The sequence below is a fragment of the Apteryx rowi genome, unplaced genomic scaffold (genome assembly GCF_003343035.1).
Source record: "Apteryx rowi isolate R43461 unplaced genomic scaffold, aptRow1 scaffold_574, whole genome shotgun sequence".
Lineage (NCBI taxonomy): Eukaryota > Metazoa > Chordata > Aves > Apterygiformes > Apterygidae > Apteryx > Apteryx rowi.
The window spans coordinates 253,301-273,074 of record NW_020450843.1 but is presented as its reverse complement, the minus strand read 5'-3'; the positions used below and the strand labels follow the sequence as shown (position 1 = coordinate 273,074).

The 19,774-nt window shown below is 44.7% G+C and overlaps 2 protein-coding genes across 6 annotated transcripts in view; one reads left to right on the top strand and one right to left on the bottom strand.

Moving 5' to 3' along the window:
* Positions 1-19,774, bottom strand: part of ACP2 (acid phosphatase 2, lysosomal) — a 27,964-nt gene that overhangs the window by 3,418 nt on the left and 4,772 nt on the right. The window contains exons 6-11 of one of the 3 annotated variants that reach the window (XM_026082364.1): positions 18,819-18,951; positions 18,658-18,746; positions 17,929-18,035; positions 17,560-17,735; positions 17,032-17,477; positions 15,526-15,779 (exon numbers count right to left, since the gene is read on the bottom strand). In XM_026082364.1, coding sequence (XP_025938149.1) covers positions 17,341-17,477; positions 17,560-17,735; positions 17,929-18,035; positions 18,658-18,746; positions 18,819-18,951 — 642 coding nt within the window. In that variant the 3' untranslated portion in view covers positions 15,526-15,779; positions 17,032-17,340. Of the gene's footprint in view, positions 1-15,525; positions 17,478-17,559; positions 17,736-17,928; positions 18,036-18,657; positions 18,747-18,818; positions 18,952-19,774 lie in introns of those variants that run through there. The other 2 variants (XM_026082363.1, XM_026082365.1) reach the window with 2 other exon arrangements.
* On the top strand, positions 42-18,651 carry DDB2 (damage specific DNA binding protein 2). 3 transcript variants are annotated; one of them, XM_026082357.1, is made up of 11 exons: positions 42-339; positions 452-638; positions 3,149-3,279; positions 4,374-4,565; positions 7,276-7,433; positions 8,538-8,637; positions 10,547-10,724; positions 12,248-12,393; positions 12,678-12,842; positions 13,158-13,203; positions 13,927-15,152. In XM_026082357.1, exons 2-11 carry the CDS (start codon positions 464-466, stop codon positions 14,175-14,177), a joined length of 1,542 nt encoding a protein of 513 aa, XP_025938142.1. In that variant the 5' UTR covers positions 42-339; positions 452-463; the 3' UTR covers positions 14,178-15,152. The 3 variants fall into 3 exon arrangements, with proteins under 3 accessions (XP_025938142.1, XP_025938145.1, XP_025938144.1); XM_026082360.1 differs by lacking the exon at positions 13,927-15,152 and adding an exon at positions 18,472-18,651 and having other exon boundaries at positions 231-339; XM_026082359.1 differs by lacking the exon at positions 7,276-7,433 and adding an exon at positions 5,415-5,560 and having other exon boundaries at positions 236-339.

The window sequence follows — 19,774 nt, the reverse complement described above, 5'->3', positions numbered from 1 at the left end:
CGGGGCCGCGGGGCGGGAAGGGCCTGCTGAGCACCCTGGGGCGTCCGGCCAAGGCCTCCTCGTCCTGGCGAAAGCTCCGCTCTTCTTCTCACCCGAATCCAGAGAGCTCGCTGTGAGCTCCCAGAGAAACAGTTACGGCATTATGTGGCTTCGCAGATCTGTGGGTTTTAAGCTTAAAAGTTCTGTAGAAGCACATCTGTCAAAACATACTCGAACGCTTTCGGATACATTCATTTTCATACGTGAACAAAGACGAGTTCATTGAATCTGCTCCACGACTCCAGTGCTCCAGCAGAGCACGACAAAAAACTAGTGTCACGCTGACAGAAGAGGGCACAGGTATAATCGCTACTTTCAGACCACTGGGACATGTTTCATTCCCGTTTTCTTCTCCGTCTTCTAGCTCAAAGCGCAATGCCAGTCTTACTTTCCACGCTCTGTTTGCTTTTAGTGGTCAGACAGAATGGCTCCAGAGAACCAGCCCAAGGACAAGAACCATGGGAGGACACATGAGCATCAGCCAGAGGAGCAGGCAAAATCAGCTGGGAAAAGGAAACAAGACTATGAAGAAATAGAGAATGAGCCACAAGCAAAGAGTTTTTTTGTGAGAAAAACATCCAGACCCCCAGAGAAAATCGGTAATGTTTCCTCAGATTCTTGCTGTTTTTGTCAACCAGTTTTACACTAAATGACAGGTATCGACTAGCTGAAGAGGGAAGATGCCAGCAAGCCTGAAGCCTGTTCAAACATGAGTGTTTGGATTGGATTATATTAAGGATTAAGGATTAAGTGGTACACAGATGCRTATTGGGGTATTACATCCTCCAATTATCTGTCTAATGAGTGTGCCTGTGTGTGCATGTTTCATTCTGAAAGTCGCTACCCCTTGCTAGATGCCTGCTCACTGAAGTCTCTATCGCAGCTCACTGGGGGGTGATTAAGTTCTGTGGAATTCCTGAATTACCCGATGTCGGCTTTATTGTAGGCCAGACCAATCCTTGTATTGTTTTTGTCATGTAATTCTTAGTGCAGGTTCGTAATTGTAAACTTGGCATCCTACAGCACACAGTCTAAACTGGCATTTCCACTTGATGTTTTCATATTCTGACTTTCCCTACAGTAGGTGGGAAGGCCAAATCCTTTCCACCTCTGTATTTAGATACTTATATTAGTCTGGGCATAAGTCCACTAGTCACTTCTCATGTGCGTTTTTTTTTTCCCCACTAGTATGTTACTTAGCAAAACATCTCTTGAACATTTTTGCTGTAATGAGAGGGAAGTGACTGAGTTCTTAGATATTGGAAAGATTAATGCTTTGCATTATCAGGAAAGTTGTATAGGCTTCAGATAGACAAATGATTGTTTTCATGTTTCCACAGACATTACTTTTGATTCCATATTTTGTTTAGGAGACCACTAGAGTTATTCCCTTGTGTGGAAATAGTACACACTTTCTGTAAATTTTTTTTAAGGATAAGGATCCAGAAATTACTTTTTTTTTTTATTCAGTGATACAGGAGTTCTGCCATTTTGTACATTCCCATTCTCTGGTGTATAACTCCAACCTTCAGATCAGCTGACAGTGTGAATAGTGAATGGAGGCAAAATACTCTGTTTAAAAAGAGTTCTGCTTATGATGGTGGATAATTAGCACATCTTCTATAGTGAATTTAGCTACAAGATTTTCAGTATAACTTCATGGCCTGATTTTCAGATTTGTTGAGCATCTGCAGTTCCCATAAGATTCAAAGGGAGTTGGAAGTGGCCAGTACTTTGGGAAAATGAGGCCAAGCATATTTTTCCCTTATATCTTTCTTAAAACCAAGAAGACAAAAACTTTTGCATTTGAGCTTTTCCATTCTGTGTCCCAGTTTTGATTTTTATATACTTTGGAAAAAATGATTTTTTTTCCCCTGAGTRACATAAAAGAGATTCAGTTTCTTGCAATCAAAAACATTTCTTCCCGCGATTCAGAAAAGTCTCAAAGTTTGTTTCTTAACGAATTATCCTTCCTAACAAAACCAAATATGAAAAAATACCCCTCTAGCCATCACCTTTGAAGAAAGAACTGAGGATGCTAACTCTTCTGAGAAAACAAGGAATTAGAATAGAGATGTTTTTATACCTATTTCAGCAGGTGTGACAAGTGCCTGCTATGCTGGCACATGAGTAAAGAAGTTTAATGTCACACCAATGCATCTGTAGGCTACGGTGTTGTGTTAAAGAAAGATTTTGTTTGCTTTCTAGTCATAAAGGATGATATCTGTGTTTTAGTCCTATTTTCTTATTAGTATCCTTACATGAAAATAGGATTTTTGTTTCTTAAGAAATGCTTCTTTCCCATTTGACATCTATATCCCCTGGGGTGTTATGGACCATTGCCATGGGGATGATTAGATCACAGACATGGGACTGAACAGATCCTGTTTTCATGTAACGGTCCCTGAAGATAAAACTTGGAACATGAACAAAATATTGAAGCAGGCTGTGCTCTCAGCAAAACTCACCCTGAACAGAAAGGTTTTCAGGCAATGAGGCGTCAGCAAGTCTATTGTCGAAAACAAAACTCGCAGTGCTGTAGGCAGGCTGTATGGGCTCCAGCACAAGCAGATCGAATATTCTGATTCACTAGCAGGCGTTTCAGGAACTGCATGGGAACTCATATGTTGCTATGCTTGGGGAATTCTCAGGTGTTGCTGTTCTGCTGGTCACAGGTCTGACCTTCCCTCTGCTGTAAGCAGGAGTTCACTCCCTCCCACGGCACATTTCCAAGCCATTGGGGGTTTAGATAGCTTCGTTGTGTTTGGGTAGGAACCATTCAGGTTGTAAACTGTCCAAGAGAAGTACCACCTGTGACATGTCTTTAGTCCCCTCCTATTCTCTTTGTGATAAATCTTTGGTGAGGAGAAGAAAGGTTTAACAAGAGGAAGCATAGGCAAAGCTCTGACAAGCTATTGGAAGCACTGGACTCCATAGTTGCAGGGGCTGCTGTGCCTTAGATGTRTAAGAACCATCTGGAGTCTTTTCTSTTGCGGCTGGAGTTTGCCCTGGATTTAGTAGCAAATGCGGGCAGGTTCCCATGTTAATTATTGAATGCGTGCGACAGGCATTGGCTGTCAGTAAGTTTTACTCTTTGGCTTTCTGGCAGGTTGGAGTAGAGGTGGGTCCATGATCAGAAACACCAGAGTCCTTTTGCATCAGCTGGAGAGGCAGTGCAGCATTGTTCATTATGTCTACCAGAACATGCTGGGAGGCTCCATCCGGGCACAGCTCAGGCAGGTAAGCAGTTTCTCCTTTATGACCTGTTGGACATCTCAGTTTTCTACAAAAGACATCTTGAACACGAGCAGGGCACTTGAAAGTGGCGTAAAGTTCCTCACAGACATGGTTTGTGGCTCAGAGTCTGACACACCCTCATGTTTCTTAATCCTGTAAAATGCAAGTGCTGAGATGGCTTTCTCTTTCCATTGACATGGCCTTGTCACCCTACATTTTATCCTCTGTTAATTCTGTGCTTCCTTGAGTCATATTTAAAGTTACTGCTCTCTCATTTGAGATTCTGCCCAGTGCTGCTTTCACACATTAATCTGAGTGCTTTGTCTGATTGTTTTTGTACCTGCTCTACTTTGCTAATGATGCTAGTATTGGTGTTGATTTGCCCTCTCCATAGTCATATTTCATCAAGCCCATACTTTTTTATTGGTTTTCAGTGTCATATTTCTTCTTTCATTAAAAAAGTAACTTTTTTTGTAGCATCCATAGCTAAGAAGAAGCACTTGGGCTAATTTTATCTTCTAGGTGATTTATCTATTTTAAGTATCCAAATGATATTGAAAGCCCGTCCAGCAATACCCATATCTGAGCTGAATAGCAATATGATCCTATCATGGTTTCTCATTCCCTATTCCAAGTGTTTAATTCCTTCTTTCTTATGCTGTATTGTTGAGCTGCAAGCAGTTTGGATGGAGGACCATAATATTATATCTCTGGATGATAACATTTTTGGATACTYACTAAATTCATAGATGGTCACCAGAGCCTTTTTCTGGAGCAAGGAGGYGTGTTGTCCTTCCTTGTTGATATTAATTATCCTGCCTATTAAGTGCAGCCCAAGAGGCTTAGTTCCCTGTACATTGTTTAAAAGGTGTTTTTTCTCAATTCTCTGTTGCTCTCTGACCGCTATGGCTGATGGGGATTTGTTGGGTCCCAGGCTGTTTTYCCTGGGACAGCATGTTCTCTTCATTCCACAGAGAAGCTTAGCATTTTATGTGAATGTACTAACACTAGTGGCAATTTGAAATTATTGGCACTCGTTATGCAGAAGTATTCAGGGATCCCTGCAAAAGTATTAATTCTCTTCATTTTTGTAACAGTGTCTGCAGCTGCCGTTTCTGCGTTCTCTCACCTCATACTGCCTTTTTCGAACAGCAAGTCCCTTTGACAGGAGAGTGACTTGCCTGGAATGGCATCCGACACACCCCAGTACTGTAGCTGTCGGTTCCAAAGGTGGAGACATCATCCTTTGGGACTATGAAGTACTTAATAAAACCTGCTTCATTAAAGGGGTAAGTCCCTGGGCGTGTGGAATGGGTAGGAGGGGAAAACTGGAGTACCACCAAGTACTGCAGATCAAAACTGAGATCTSTTATGAGAAGCACGTAAGGGTCTTGGGTTGCAGAGCAGCCAGCACCGTGGGACAGAATTGAGGTGCAACAGCACATCTGTTCCTGAGACCCAGACTGTTCTAGCCCTGGGGAGAACTGAGGCATGTTGAGTGAATTCATAATGAAGCAGTCCATGGCATGTGTTCAGTGGGAGAATAATTCAGCAACTGATGAAACAGTTATCTTAAAGAGAAGCCAGAAACCAGTATGCAGAGAGGGTCTGTCTGTTTTAGGTCTTGATCTTTCTCTGCTTACCTCTTATTCTGTAACAGAGGAAGAAATATCTATCTGAGTGGGGAGAAACAAAGTCCCTTCATCTGAAGTGAGAAACTAAAGTAGAATGAATGATTTCTGTAGCTGGCATGCCCCCTTATTGTTACATTCAACCATTGCCCATTCGTGCTCCGCAACTTTTGCCCCCTTTCTAAAGTAACGTGGATATATACTGGGAGGAGGTTTATCCTCCAAAAATTCCAGGGTCATCTTTTTTTCTTTTTGTAGATAGTGTGGTGCCTGCCAACCAAGGAATACATTGCCTGGGGACTGGAAGAGTTAGAGTTTTCTTCTCTCGGGAGGGCAGCTGCCCAAGCAGCTGTCGTGTGGGCATGATTGTCTTTGCCTCCTGAAGGGCTGTGGTGTGTTTCGCTGTTGGTGTTGAGGACATAGCAGTGAATGTAAAGTTACAGAAGGCACTTTCCTCCTTCCCCATCACTCAGTGGATTTTTCTTGTGTTCATCCCCTTCATTGTAGATGGGAGCTGGAGGGGCCATCACAGGAATGAAGTTTAACCCTTTTAACCCTAGTCAGCTGTACACATCGTCAGTTGCCGGCACTACCACTCTGCAGGATTTTAATGGCAATACTCTCCGGGTCTTCACCAGCACCGAGGACTGGGAGTAAGAAATACAATTTTTTGGGCCTCTGTGTCCTGCTGGCAGGAGTGCTACAAAGAGAGAGAGAGAGATGTGTTTGTCTCTAATATGTGAGAGCTGGGCTTCCTCTTCTCCACATACGTCTCCTTTATCCTCTAAATTTCAGGGATCCTCTGTCTTCCAGAGAGGCTTGCTCTCCCTTCTTATTTTTCCCTGAAGCAGGGTGGTGGGTCAGAGAGACCTTTGCTTCATTAAGGGGAGGGACTCTTTGATGCTTCTTTTTCCTGTTGTACATGGGGAGGCAGGGGTTGCCAGTGGATTTCCTCAGCTGTATTTTCTTATGCCTCCCATAGCTCTGTGTCCTGGGAACTGTCTAAGCTCCAGACCTGTTAGCAATGCTGCTTGCTGCCAGATGGTTTTTATAGGGCAACTTATGGAGTCCCCTCAGTGCTCCTACACAATCACCACTGACTTTGAGTGGTCCAAGGTGTTATCTCGATTCATCCCAGCTAACTTTTGGCGCTTGATCAAAGTTAAGAGTCTGTCTCCCTCAGTAATGAAAGGAAAGAGGAAATAGATCTCTGTAGGCAATTCTGGCTGCTTGCTCAGAATCACCCTCTCAGAGTGCTGCTCTTTCTGTGACTCCTGAGGAATCCTGAGCTTCTAACTTAGTTACTTCAATTCAGTGCTTAAAGGTGAGTTAGAGAAATCTGGACTAGCCTCCTCTTTACCCTTTCAGTTTTCCCCACCTGCTTCTTTCCAGTAGCAGGTGTCCTGGTTGGTTTCCAGATTGGCTGCTCCAGCTGCAGCCTTCTCATAGAGCAGAAGGTGAACCCAAGCAGTGCTCAGGTGACTGGCCAGATGAGCAGGGAAGGACAGACTAGACCCTTGGGCAGGAGGGTCTTGCATCCCAGTTTAATGCCTGTTACTGATCACAGTAATGATGCCTGGATCTGAAACAGCGTGCCATGCTCCTCCCACTGCTGTGAGTACAGGCAAGCTTTATGGAAGGGCTTTTTTCGTCTTCACTGGCTTCTTGAAAGCTAGTATTTAGAGTGAGACTTTGTTAAGTAGTTGCTCTGTGAGCAGCAGATGGAATGTATTTGAGCATCAAAGGGTTTTGGGACTCCCTGTTAGTGCCTTTTCTGTCTCTGTTTGTCTAAGGCTTCCACATGCTGGGTCAGTAGACCAACTGGGGGTAGCCAGTCTTGGGATAAGGTCCCTGTGCCGTGTAGTTAGCAGAAGATTTCTCCTTGAACAGCTCTCATCCCTCCTGCTGATACCTTGGGAAAGATCAGATATGGTAGTGGAAGCAACCTGTGGGGAACTGGTGAATGAAGTCTGTAAGAAGAGCTTGGTGCAGGGCTGCCATGAGATTTCCTGTGGTTTCTACCTGGAATGGTGCTGGTTTTGCTTGCGATCTCCTAAGCCTGGGCTGAGCCAGATGGTTCACTGCAGGTTCATCCTACCCTCTGTAGCAGAGGAAGCAGTGCTGCTAATGAGGTTTGCAGCCCAAAATGATGGAGTTGAACCTATAGGCTCAGAATGCATGTGCTCAGATTGAAAACAGGTTAGAAAAAATACAGTTCGTATATGTTTCTCCTGTCAGGAAACATACTTCAGTGATTTAGTGTATTGTACCAAGGGAAACCAGCAGCATGTTCCAGGGGATGAGTGTTGGATTAAGATTCTGTCTTCCATTGTAACCTTGGTGCCTCTTGGCTTTGTGTGTGTTCCAGAAAGGGCCAGGAGATTCTCTCGGAGACATCAAGTTCAGTCCCTATGAGGCAGTGAAGCTTTATGTGGCATCAGGGGATGGCACCCTAAGTCTGCAGGACCTTGAGGGCAGAGCGGTGCAGGTGATCTCCCATGCCCTGGACCGTGGCCATGATGTTTGGTGAGAAGGGAGCAGGGCAAGGCTGAATGTCTGCTCCTTGCTGTTACCGCTGTGGTTCTTCTTCTGCTCTCTGACATCTGCTTCTTTGCAGGATTAGGAGGCTCTTGGCATGAATTGGTTCTGTAAGGGAGCTTGGAGACCAGCTCCTGGTCCCAACCTGGAACCTGCAGGGTGGGTGACGAGCTAGACAGCCGCAGGGCACTTAGGCTTCTGCAGTAGCCAAACATGCTGCATGCACCATCTGGTGTCRCTTTCTGGTGACACCCTCTGGCGTCTTGCAGATGCTGACAGCGCTTTTCACTTTATAAAGCAAGAGGCAAGAAGAGCACAGTAACTTCCTTCTCTTCATTACGATCAGTGTTCTGTGGTTTCTGTGCAGGTTAGCAGCTCAGGAAGCATAGGAAAGCCAAAAAAAAATTCCTGAGTGTGAGCTTACAGAGTTAACYGGGCTGCCCTTCTGGAGGTGTCAGGCTTGCCGTGGTAATTTCCACGGCCATGAATTCTAGTATAAGTCATTCCTACAAAAGTGAAGCTTTCCCAACAAGTTCCCAAAGGATCCAGAATTCACTCTCACTTCCCCCACCCTCCCATTGGAGCTGGGATTAAAACGTACATCTGTATCGGATAAGTCTCTGTTTGGTTTTGTTTCCTGGAGCAGTTCTAGAGGTGCAATTTTCCAGTCCAARGCTTTTGTCTTTTCTTTACTGCTGCTTCACTGTTTTGTGGAAAACCTCATTTTAAAGCTGTTCCTGTACGTTTGTCAACATCACAAGGGTGTTCTGATCTTTCCCAAGGTGTATACAGGGCAAGTGCCAGGTGGCTTTTCAGCCTCAATTGTGTTCCACTGTCCCAACATGTCACACTCCATCTAATGAGCATTTGGCAAATGACTTGGAAATTATTCCATATTTCATCATCAACAGAAAGCTCTCCCGATAAGCTTGGCCCTCTGCCTGAAGTTCAGGCCCACGGCATCAGGCAGGAGATGGCAGTTGCAATCTGTTGCAGTCTCCCTAGTCAGAGACAGAAAAAGATGTGAACCAGAACTCCCCTGCTTCCCAATGCCTGTAGGAGGCAGCACTGACTCTGTATCTTTCCCTCTAGTTGCTGGTACTGCAGTGTTGATGTGTCTGCAAGCTGCCGTGCTGTGGTGACAGGCGATAACATAGGCAACGTGGTCCTGCTCAGTACTTCTGGTGAAGAGGTTGGTATGGCTCCATGCAGTGTCTCCTCTACGGGAATCCTGATGGCTCACGTGCTCTCTGATCATACTCTGTTTCTGGTCGGTAGGGTTTTACTGTAAGCTGAGACTGCAGGGGCCTCTGGAAGGAGGAGCAAGTTACCTTGCACAAGATGAGTCCACTGAGTATCTAGGTGGTGGGACTTCCTCCATGTCTGCCATTCACAAGAAATATTCACATTTGTGAGCACACTAGTAACAATTCATGATTAGGGACTGTGTGATAAGCTGCCCCTTCCTTAAGAGTAATTGACTATTGGGAAGAGTAGTTATAGGGTAATCTGAAGATGTAAGCACCCTCTGCCAGCAACCTTCATGCTTCTAAAAACTTTATGCACTAATGGGAGTCATTTGGAAATACTGCTTTGCTGGACACCCTTCTGTGATCTCGGAGTAAGTACCCAACAGTAATTAAGCAAATGTTGGGATAGAAATTGCACTACTGCTATTAGACACGAGAGGGCAGGCTGTTCCTGCTAATCCAGAGTAGTGCAGAAGCCTACTGAGAGGGTAGACTTGCCGTCGGCCCTGCTTACCATAGCCTGCCGCACAAGAGAATGAAATCACCATTTCTCCCCTCTGTAAGGGTAATGTCTGTGAGAGTTTGCCACCCCAAGAGCTGTGGGTGGAGAAATTGTGTAAATTAGTGGGTAGAGTCATGAGTACTCCAAATAAATCATGCTCATTCAAGGCTAGTTGCTTCCTTTCTCCTTTTTTTTTTCTCCTGAAAGAATGTGATGGTCTTTTCTGCATTTGGGAGATGCATGCTTTCCCCTTTCCTGGCAACTGTGGAAAACCACTTCATGATTTTCTTTATCTCTGAGTTTCTCCTGTTTGTCACTGCTGCTAAGAGACAAAAGTACTGTACTTCAGTGCTTGTAGTTCTCATATTTGCTTCTGATGTGCCCTGAAACTACAGCTCTCCATTTTAAAGGCTACAGGGATCATAACCAAGGTGTGTTTATTCCCCAGCATTGATTGCCTTAATAGGGGTTAATATATTTCTGACAAGTGAATCCTTATGCTCTGAACTGACAAGGGATATCCATCTTCATGATGGGAACACTAAGACTAAATGATAATTAAGGTATGTCAGAAATCTCAAATGCTGCCTCATTTAGATGAAAATAGGGACACAGGACCAGAAGAAGACCTCCTGGGATGCCCAGTCCTGTAGCCACTTAATACATTTATTATAGTCTATCTTAAAGACATTTAGGGTTTGTTTTGATTTTGTTCTGCCCACTATTACAGGGAGAATGGACCTACTTTACCCCTTTGTTTAGAAATAGTCTCGTGACTTCCGGTATAAATTTATTCATGGCCAGTTTATACCCAATTGTTCTTGTTAATGGAAATATTTCTCCTTCCCTCATGTTTCTTTTTTGTCATATTTCTAGAAGGAAATTATATCCCCTCTCAGCCTTCATTTTTACTTTACAAAGCTCTTTTGGTCTTCTTCCATGAAGCAGGCCATTCATTCTTCACCTTATCTTTTCAGACCATTTCTGTAACTGTTCCAATTTATTTTAACCTTTCTGCAGGTGGAAGACTGGCACAATGTGCAGTATTCCAGATGAGGTCTTGCTTTGTGCAATGGCACTAACGCTTTCCCCCATGAACCAGGGATCACATTTTCCTTTCTTGTAGCTTTAATAAAGTGGTGGATCAGAGTCCTCCTATAGTTAAATGGTTTCCAAGGTCATTCTTGTCCTTTCTTGTTTCCAGCAGATAAACTCTTGTTGTATTATAGACATTTTTCTTAGTTTGTAAATGCATGACCTCTTCACTTGGCACTAATAGATTATTCCATTTCTTTACTCTCGTCCTTTATTTTTCTTTCCTGCATGATTTTCTGTTTCCTCTGCTGCAGATTTGGAAGCTGAAATTACACAAGAAGAAAGTGACTCATGTGGAGTTTAACTCTCGATGTGAGTGGTTGTTGGCCACAGCCTCTGTGGACCAGACAGTCAAAATCTGGGACCTGAGGAACATCAAAGACAAAACAAATTTTCTTCATGTGCTTCCTCATGACAAACCTGTCAATGCAGGTAAGTTCATGAGATAGGGATTTCTCTGTATGGATGTCTGCTGAACTGCTCATTCATGTGTTTTTCTTGCTCTCCTTTTTGTCTGGAGCCTATATTCACTGATTTTTGGGTTCTCTCTTGCACTTCTTCCCGAAAGTGTGAGTTGGTATTCTGTTTTTTCCAGTTGTCTCTGTGTGTTTTTTAAAAGATCAGACTATTTTGGAGCAAGCCTCAATACAATCAGTTACAAACTGTTCAAGTGTCATGTAATTTTTAAATGCAGGCATTGAATATGAACTTTACCTAAGAGTCTTTCAGGAGAATGTCGATGTAACTTGCTAACACCTGTCTTTTACCTTCTGAGTACATAATTCTGAACTGCTGTTGATGATGGAAGGATACTTAAACGTGTTGTCTTTGTGGTTTATGACAGACTTATCCTAGGTAGCTCAATGCTCTTTATTCTCTGCAGTACCACCTTGCAAATTTTGCAGAGAGTGTGGTTTCATGGCAGCTTAAGTAGATCTAAAGTGGGACTGCCACGGAGATGTCCCTCCACCCTCAGCCATGCACTGCAGTCTCCTCTCTTGTGCTGGCCCCTGTACTCAGAGGCTGTGTGGTAAGGGACTTGAATCAGCTGAAAACTGAAAATAACAGCAGCTGGACTGCCAGTACAAAGGATAGGGGTCAGATATGTGTGGCCTGGGATAGAGAAGAGAATGAAATGCCAGTAGCTCTCATTTAGGTTTGCTTAAGTTGCTGTGGAACTGCACCCTAAAGATAGAATTTCACTGTCACTGTCAACCAATTTCTGACTGCCTTTTTGCTGAAATGACAGCCCTGCATGCCTGCTGTCTTCTTTGTGTTGGTACTTGGGATGAAGAGCCTTTCAGAGAGTCTGCTCAGAGAGTCAGCTTTTGTTGTTGTTGCAATGTTAGCTTTCAGTCAGATAGGAAGTTGCACACTTGCTAATGCCAAAGCAAGGAAGGCAGTGGGAATGTGTGGCCAGAGGCAGGGAAGGGGATAGGGCAGCAACCGCAGTTTTAGACTGTCCATGGAAAACTGGAACTGTGCCTTGAGGGGTTTGGGTGGAAGCATCAGCAGTGGTTGTGATTAGAAAACTGAATTTATTGGGGCAGTTCCTTTGGCAAAAACAGGGCATGGGACTCAAAATGACTTTGGCTCTGTTCTTTGGGTGTATGGTTGTACCTGTTTGTGGAAGTCTGGATTGCAGGGGTCTGTTTTGAGCTGTTCCACTAACTTTCCATTTGACTGAGCAAGCCCCTTTCTTTGCAATGTCTGTTTCTGTAACTTTAAAATGAAAATGATTCTTTCTATCTAATGGAGCGTTGTAGRTTTCAACTTACTGTTCACAAGAGGTCTGAGTTCTTTGATGAGAGGAGTAAAGTCTTGTCTGTTGGGACACATGGCCATATTCAGATCCCTATCAAAGATGTATTAATGGGTATCCAGTCAGGCTTTTATGTTTCTTGTCAATCACAGCATTGTGATCTTTTGTTCACTTTATTGTCCCCCTTTCCTAGCTTACTTTAGCCCGACAGATGGAGCCAAGCTCCTGACCACAGACCAGCACAGTGAAATCAGGGTTTATTCATCTTCAGACTGGACCAAGCCACAGCATCTGATCCCACATCCACATCGGCAATTCCAGCACCTCACACCTATCAAGGTGAGTTAAGCCAGTACAGCCTGAGAAGGGGTATCAAACTTGGTGCTAGCAGCAAGTTGTAAAAGAAACGGTTTGACTTCTAGTCAGGATAGGTTGGTGGCTGGTCGATGTTAACACTGCTGCACTCCCAGCAGAGTGCTGTTCTGACGATGCTTGCGTTACTCAGGCTCTGGGTGGGATATATAAACTGCTGTGGTTCATACTGCCAGCTCTTAGTTCCTGGTGTGCATCAGTGTGAGCTCTGCCCCTTTCTCTACCTTTCCATCCCTCTGCTCTATGACTAGGCAACGTGGCACCCTCGCTATGACCTCATTGTAGCAGGTCGCTACCCAGACCCTAAGTTCCCAGGGTATACAGTGAATGAGCTACGGACTGTGGATATATTTGATGGAAACACTGGAGAGATGGTGTGTCAGCTCCATGACCCAAATGCATCTGGTATAATCTCGGTGAGTTGGGCACTGCAGCTAGAAGGACTGTGGTGTATTGAACTGTGACTGAGAAATACTTTTTAGGGACTGAAACAATAGAAATATCCTCCTTACTTGTGACAGACTCGCACTCTCATGGAGCTATGGCTGCCAGCTAAAGCTGCTGAATTGAGCAGGGCTGTTCCATGGTCATATGTGGGTTTTCTGTAATATTCTTTAGGGAATGTTCTGGTTTCCAGATTGTTTTTTGCTGTTACATAAGCAGCGATGCTCTTATGACTGTTATATAAGCAGTGATGCTCTTACAGACTGTCATTGTGTTTCCATTTGCAGCTCAATAAATTTAACCCTATGGGAGACACGCTGGCCTCTGGCATGGGTAAGTAAAGAGAACCTGAGGCACTAAGCCCTAGTGTGTTCCAGTCCCAGAAAAGGGCATGCTTGTTCCTCCAGACTAAAGCAAGCTGTGAGTGATGGGTTCCCAAATCCCACTTACAGGTCTGCCAGTGGCAATCTCTAATTTCATGCATCTGTAAAAGAGATCAAGACCTTCTTTTCAATCTCCCACCTTTGCAGTTACAAGACAGGTTGCTAGTCACCTCCTTTGAAACATCCCTGAGAGCATGAAGTCCAGAGGAAAAAAAATAGCCTCCCCGAGCAGGGAGCTGCTGCCATCTGCCGGCCATGTAACAGTGGGAGAAACAGGATAGAAAAAAAGGCTTTTTCCTGCTAGGCTGCAGCCCTCTCCCTTCTGTTTACTTGCCTCATTTCTCAGGCTTCAGAGCCAAGAATACTCAGGCTTTCCTAGGCTGTCTGGGATTAAGGGAGCTGGCTTTAGATTTGGGCCTCACACTTGTGACAGATAGGGGATTAGGAATTACTCAATTATGTTTCTTAATTATGTCAAATTTCTATGGCTATGTGGAGACAGTATCTGCACCAAATAACTTCCCACCCTCTGTGCCTAGGAAATAGCTTAGAACAGACTAAGCATTTTGAATTTCTGGCACTTAACTGACATAGACAGCAACTCTACATTATATCTATGGTATTATACTGGATATAGAATTTCTGAGGCAGGGTGTTTAATTTTTCCTCTCAGGCTTTAATATTCTGATCTGGAGCCGGGAGGAGATGGTGGCCAAGAAGCAAGAACATCTTTTGAAAGCCATGACAGAACAGGGGTTTGGAAGCCGGAGTTTGTCCAGACGTGGAGGGCAAAGGCAGGCAAACCCGGGGACAAGCAAACTCAAAACTAAGTTACTGTCTTGGGAAGTGGAAGAGGCAAAAACAAAGAGCAAAGATTCCAAATCACAGGGAAGGAAGCGAAAAGGGAAGGATCTAGAGAACTGATTTAGTATTTTGATCCTTTCCGGATCACAGAGGACAAATTCAGTGCTACCAGTGGGCAGCATAAGCCTTGCAGGGCATTAACCTTCTACTTTGTCCTTCCTCTCTGGATCTGATCTTGCTTCCCTGATTCCCTTTGCTTCTCCTTCTAGTGAGTTGTGTCGGCACTCAGTTCCTCCTCCAGACTAGGTTACCACSCATTTTCTGAGGCCCTAGGAAAACTTTAGGCCATGGAGAGATGTTATCAGGCCCCACTGAGGTTAATGCTTCCAGCCTACCCCATCTGCTTGTCATCACTCTGTTGGAGGTTACCATTTTCTGTAGTGTGCTGTGGAGCAGCTCACGACAGGATCCCCAGCTCATTTTAGTCAAACTGAGCTGAGAAAGCCTTTGCTGACTAGGTTCATGTCCTGAAAAGGTAGAATGTTCATAGGGGAGAGGTGATGGGTGGCTTGGGTGATGTAGGAAACACCAACCTCTTCCATATGCAAGCTCTTTGCAGACTGTGTTTCTGTCAAAACTTCAAACTTAGCCTATTCTGTGCTTGCAGCTATTTAACTAGACCGTGAAGAACAATATGATGCTAGAGCTCTTTATGTGCCTCATGGGATGCAAGGGCAGTACTGAGCTGAGACCCTACTGATTCTGTAGTTTTTATTTTCAGAGCTCTACTCTTTTATGGCACACATTAGGTAATTTTTTCATCTATGCCTATGTGCTTCGGAACATTGTATAGGAGTGTTTTTTAAGCAAAAATGAGGAGTTTCTTCCAAACATCCTTTCGCAGAGCCAAATCTCAAGACTGCTGTTAAACTTAAAAAGTTTTGCTTTTTCTAGTTTGTTTACAAAGCTGTCTGGCGCTTTGCTGCTGTCCCAGAGGTTGATGGATGGGACTAGGCTCCAAACCTGCTCAGATTCTATGTTCACTTTTATAGTTTTGCAGTATTGATATTAATAAAGTTTTGTACTAAACTGAAATTCTTCTTTGATATAGAGTGGCTGCTTTGAGCATTCTACTAACTGTTTTCTCTAGGTGAGAAGAAAGTATTGACCCTTCTGCAGGAGGGCTAAGAGAGGTAGAACAGTGGTGGGGTTATCAGTCCCAGCACTGTGTCTACAAAGGATCCCTCCGAGTTAGACAAGTTGTGTTATAAGCTGATATCTACACATGGCTGCTGCAGCCAAAAAAAGTTATGTCACTTTGCACTCTGCTGTACATGGGACTGTAAATCAGGGATGAAATTCCCTGCACCTACCTTGAAAGGGAGCTTACTGTAAGAAGTTCTGCCTGTTTTTCAACACTGAGTACATAGGAGCTAGCCCTATATGAACTCTTGGAGAAGAAGAGGAGTAGAGTTCAGTGTGGAACTGATTTTAATGACAAAAAGGAAATGTATTGGAACAATTACAGAAAGTCATTCACAGTCAAAAAGTCTAAATCATCATAGAAACCTTTTCTCTGTGTGTGCAAAATCTGCTGCCTTTAAAAATAACAGGTCCAGTCCCCTTGAATGCACTTTCTATTACCTCTTCTTTGTGCCTGTTCTCCCAGGCAGTTGCTTGTTCTTTGTGACTGTCTTGCTGTGCAGGAGACCTAAACTGTATCTGCAGGGGACAAAAAGGTGAGGAAGTTGCTGAGAACAGCAAGCTGCTTCTGCTGATTTGGAGTTCCCATGCTGGCAGATGCCTATTATGGTGTCGGGAAAAGTCCCCATGATGCTCCATAGGGGAAGAATAGTAAATGTCTGTAACCTAAGTACTAGCTTCTGCTGCCACGAGGGGAAGGGAACTGCACCAGAAAGGGAACTAAAAGTGGGAAGTGAATGTGCAGCATCACCATGTGAAGAGCCAGTGCCTCTGGTGCCTGCTGTGGTCTCTCATCCTCTGCCAAAAGCTACAAGGCAGGTGGTGAGCACTTGGCATAAAGTTTCCTACAGCAGCTGCAGTGTGCAGAGACAGGCCTGCAGCTTCCATCCATCTGGCCTTGAAAAAAAGAATCATACTTTGGACAATGACAGGTGAAGGGCTCTACAATTACCTGCAACTACTGATCTTTTTTTTTTGGGGGGGGGGGGGGCACAGGGGGTACAGCTATCCAGTGGGGAAGATGGGAAGAAAGACCACAGAAATTGGCATTTAGTCTTAGGTAAACAGCTCTGCTACACATCTTTGATGACACTATAAAAACTTTCTGCAGTAAAGCATGTTTCTTGGGCTCACAGTTGATGTCTGGACCACCTGCAGTACAGGATCCTTCCTGGATCCTTCTGCAAAGGCTCTAGTAATAGATAAGTTCACAGATGGGAAGGTCAAGTTCAAAAACCAAATCTTTAGAAAGGGCCCAAGTTTCCTATCTACAAGGGACTCTCTCCTTTCTATGGCCAACATTACACAACAAAATTGTGTGCAGGTTTGCTACGGATAATCACATGAATTCATTTACAGGATAAAGCTCTGGTTCTGTGGATCATATGTAACCTACTCTGAACTATTGCTAGGTTTCCAATTCTGTCCTGACTCCAGGCCAATTTTTCTTTCTTGAAACACAAGAAGGGAAAAAGATCAGTTGCCAGCAGCAATTACTTAGCAGCAACCTCAGAAATGTTTTTCACTATCTGCCATCATCTCCAGCAGCTCCCTCTGCATGGAGAACAGATGAGTCTCTGTGCACTGTTGGTGAGCTGGGCCCTCTACTCCAAGCCCAGCCTTCCCACCATCCTCAGCCCAGTGGCTTGAGAGAAAAGTGCACAAAGCAGGTTGACCCTAAAGAAAGATGTGACTCCTGACTACACTGGACATGACACCCGCTGGAGGCCCAAGCCCCTCTGCCACAGTCACAGCAAGTGATAACACTTACAATCACTGAAAGGAGAAGAATTCTTCATGGGGAGCAGCAGCTCCAACTCGCCATGGTGGGAGTCCCAGACTAGTTAAGCTGTACGAGGGCTAGGGGCACCACACACCAGTAGGCTTCACAATTAAAATTCAGAGGAGTAGCTCAGTCCTCTCCCTTGGACATCACCTTTAGAAAACATCCAAAAATCACAGTCCAGCTTCATTCTGGGAAGCAATGGCCAAAGCAGAAGAATGCTGAGTAACTGAGGTGCCCAATCATCACGGGCAGCACTGCTCCCTCCTACTGCCTGGGAAGGAGTTGGAGCAACTGTCATGCCTGCTCTTCTCCCTCATTGGAAACGTGCCGGTAGCCAGGGGGCTGAGATTGTATGCGAAAGAGTACAGTCAGCAGGAGGATGATAAGGAGAAAGAGAATGGATCCACACACAGCCAGAGCCACAAACAGTTCTGCAAGGGAGAAAACAAGTGGTCAGCATGGTATCATCCAAGCTTTCTGCTTCTGCCACGCTCCGATCCAGCCTGGGCTCACCTGTGTCATGCACAGTGCTTGCTATCTGGCATTCTTGCTCCCAGTCCTGGGGAACGACAGGATCAGTGAGTTGCAAAAATCTGTGCAGGGGACATTTTTGCTGACAGCCAGGGAGTGTCAGTGGGAAAGGTTCCTTCCCGCTCTCGTTCCGGAAAAACATCTCCACAGAGAAATTACTGAAAGTGAAACACAGCTAGATTGGTTTCTTGCTCCAGCTAAAATCATCCCTTTCCAGAAACCTTTTAGTGTGTACACCCTTTCCCTTATTCTGGTGGTGATTTCCTAAAAGTCTGCCCTAGGTTGGAGCTTAGACTAAGTATCTAACCCTTGCAGTGAAATCACAGCAGACATCTTTACTGCAGCCCTCACCCATCATCCTCTTCATACAGCTCAAATATATGACATGAGGCGTATGGTGCTTGAATCCTGTTGTAGACATCTAGAGCCATCTGCAGTGCCACAAGTGTGGTGTCATGCTGAAAAAGAGGGGAAAAAAACCAAATCAGTTACCCTTATGAATGGGGCAGGGCAGCTCAGACCATACCAGTAAGGACTGTGCTGAAGGGAAGTCACCTTTGTAACTTCCATCTGGAAGAAGGGAGAGGAGCAGTACTATTAGAAAGGTGATCTGTGATGGTGCCAGAGAATGGAAGGGAGTGAAACACAGCTGTATATATCATGCTTCATTCTTTGAGAACTGGCCTCTGGGGAGCAATTTGGGAGAGATGCTTGACTTTCCAATCAGCAGGCTGCTGGAAAGGGGGATGACTCTCCATATCTACACGGCTGAAACACTGCATCTGAGTAGCATCAACCCATCTACTAAATATAGCAATGACTCCCCAAAGTCTGCCAGTCTCGTCTGCCAGTCTGAGCTAACAGGAACAAAATGCATGTTTGAATTTTCCTCAGAGGCCCCAGAGGAATGATGCCAGATACTGGACAACACACCCAGCCAGAGGCAAAGATGCATCTCCTGATCACTGCATGGGCTGCAGAGAAGCTAGAAGAGGTTAAAACCATTAGCAAGGCTCAAACCACTGTGTGAGGAGGAAGAGGAGGAGGTGGATTGAAGCTAGCACCCATGGTCTGACTTACCGCAGAATAGGCAAGTAGTTTCAGGTGCTGGTGGGCAGAGATGTTTGCGGCTTTGGTTAGGTTCTTCCTAATGTGATCCAGCAAGACCCCTGAAAGGGAACAGCCGATAAGATTCAAAACCTAGATAGAGCAGCATGAAGCTCCCTCCCTGGTCCACTCACCGCCTTGCAAACGAGCTTTCTCTATCCGATGGTGAATCCCAAACAGAAATTCAAAACTGAAGTCTTTTAATTGCTTCAGTCGAGTCATGACATCTGAGGTCACCCATAATGGCAGCTTCATCTTGTGTGCTTGCTAGAAAGAGACAGAGAATACTCATCTGCAGGTAGCACGGACCCATGGATCAATCAGAGGCCTGAGAGTCAGGGCATCTGAGTCTTGCCCAGACTGCTACTGATTTCCTATATCGTTGTAAATATGTCACTTTTCTGTTTATGCTTCTGTCCTCATCCTGCCACACTGCATACAAAGAATATATGTGGTTAATGTCCTTGCTTTTTAAAGTTGTTTCAGAAACGAAGTATGAGAAGCATAAAGATTAAAAGCTGGGAGCTACCATTTCTGTGAAAGCATAACTGGAATGCAGGGTTATTCTGCAACACCAGTACAAAAATACAAGCCAGGCACTTGCATGGCTAATTCTGCCCCACAGATGGCATGCAGTCAGAAATAAAAAGTGAGAGAGCACAGACTCAGTTTCTGGTGTACCTGGCACACAATTCCCTGTGAGGCTATGAGGGTGGACATGGAGGCCACTGAAGGAGAGCGGAGGAAGTTAGCACTCTGCAGACATACTGCGAGGCACCACTGACAGTCCAGTAGTCAAACCCAGAATATACAGAACAGGGAACCAAGGAAAGAATTTGCTTTGCAGCCAACCCATTACAAGAAAGGATTAGTTATACTGGCAAACAAATAGCAGTTGCGGTTCCCTGGCATTGCTCAGATGGAGCAATTTTCTGTGCCACATCCCATTAAACTGTCAGAAGATGGGGCTAAGTAACCTTAAGGGTCCATTCTGTCTGAGTAGTGCAGTGCAAATTCCCATCAGCAACCTAGGTATTTGGTTAGTTTTGCATTAATTTACAAAGAGACTAGCTGGGAAGTCCCCCCCCCC

Coding starts and splice junctions, on each gene's coding strand:
- DDB2 (XM_026082357.1), top strand. CDS start 464: ATGGCTCCAGAGAACCAGCCCAAGGACAAGAACCATGGGAGGACACAT. Junction 12,394..12,677: donor AGCACCTCACACCTATCAAG/GTGAGTTAAGCC, acceptor CTCTATGACTAG/GCAACGTGGCACCCTCGCTA. Junction 12,843..13,157: donor ATGCATCTGGTATAATCTCG/GTGAGTTGGGCA, acceptor TTCCATTTGCAG/CTCAATAAATTTAACCCTAT.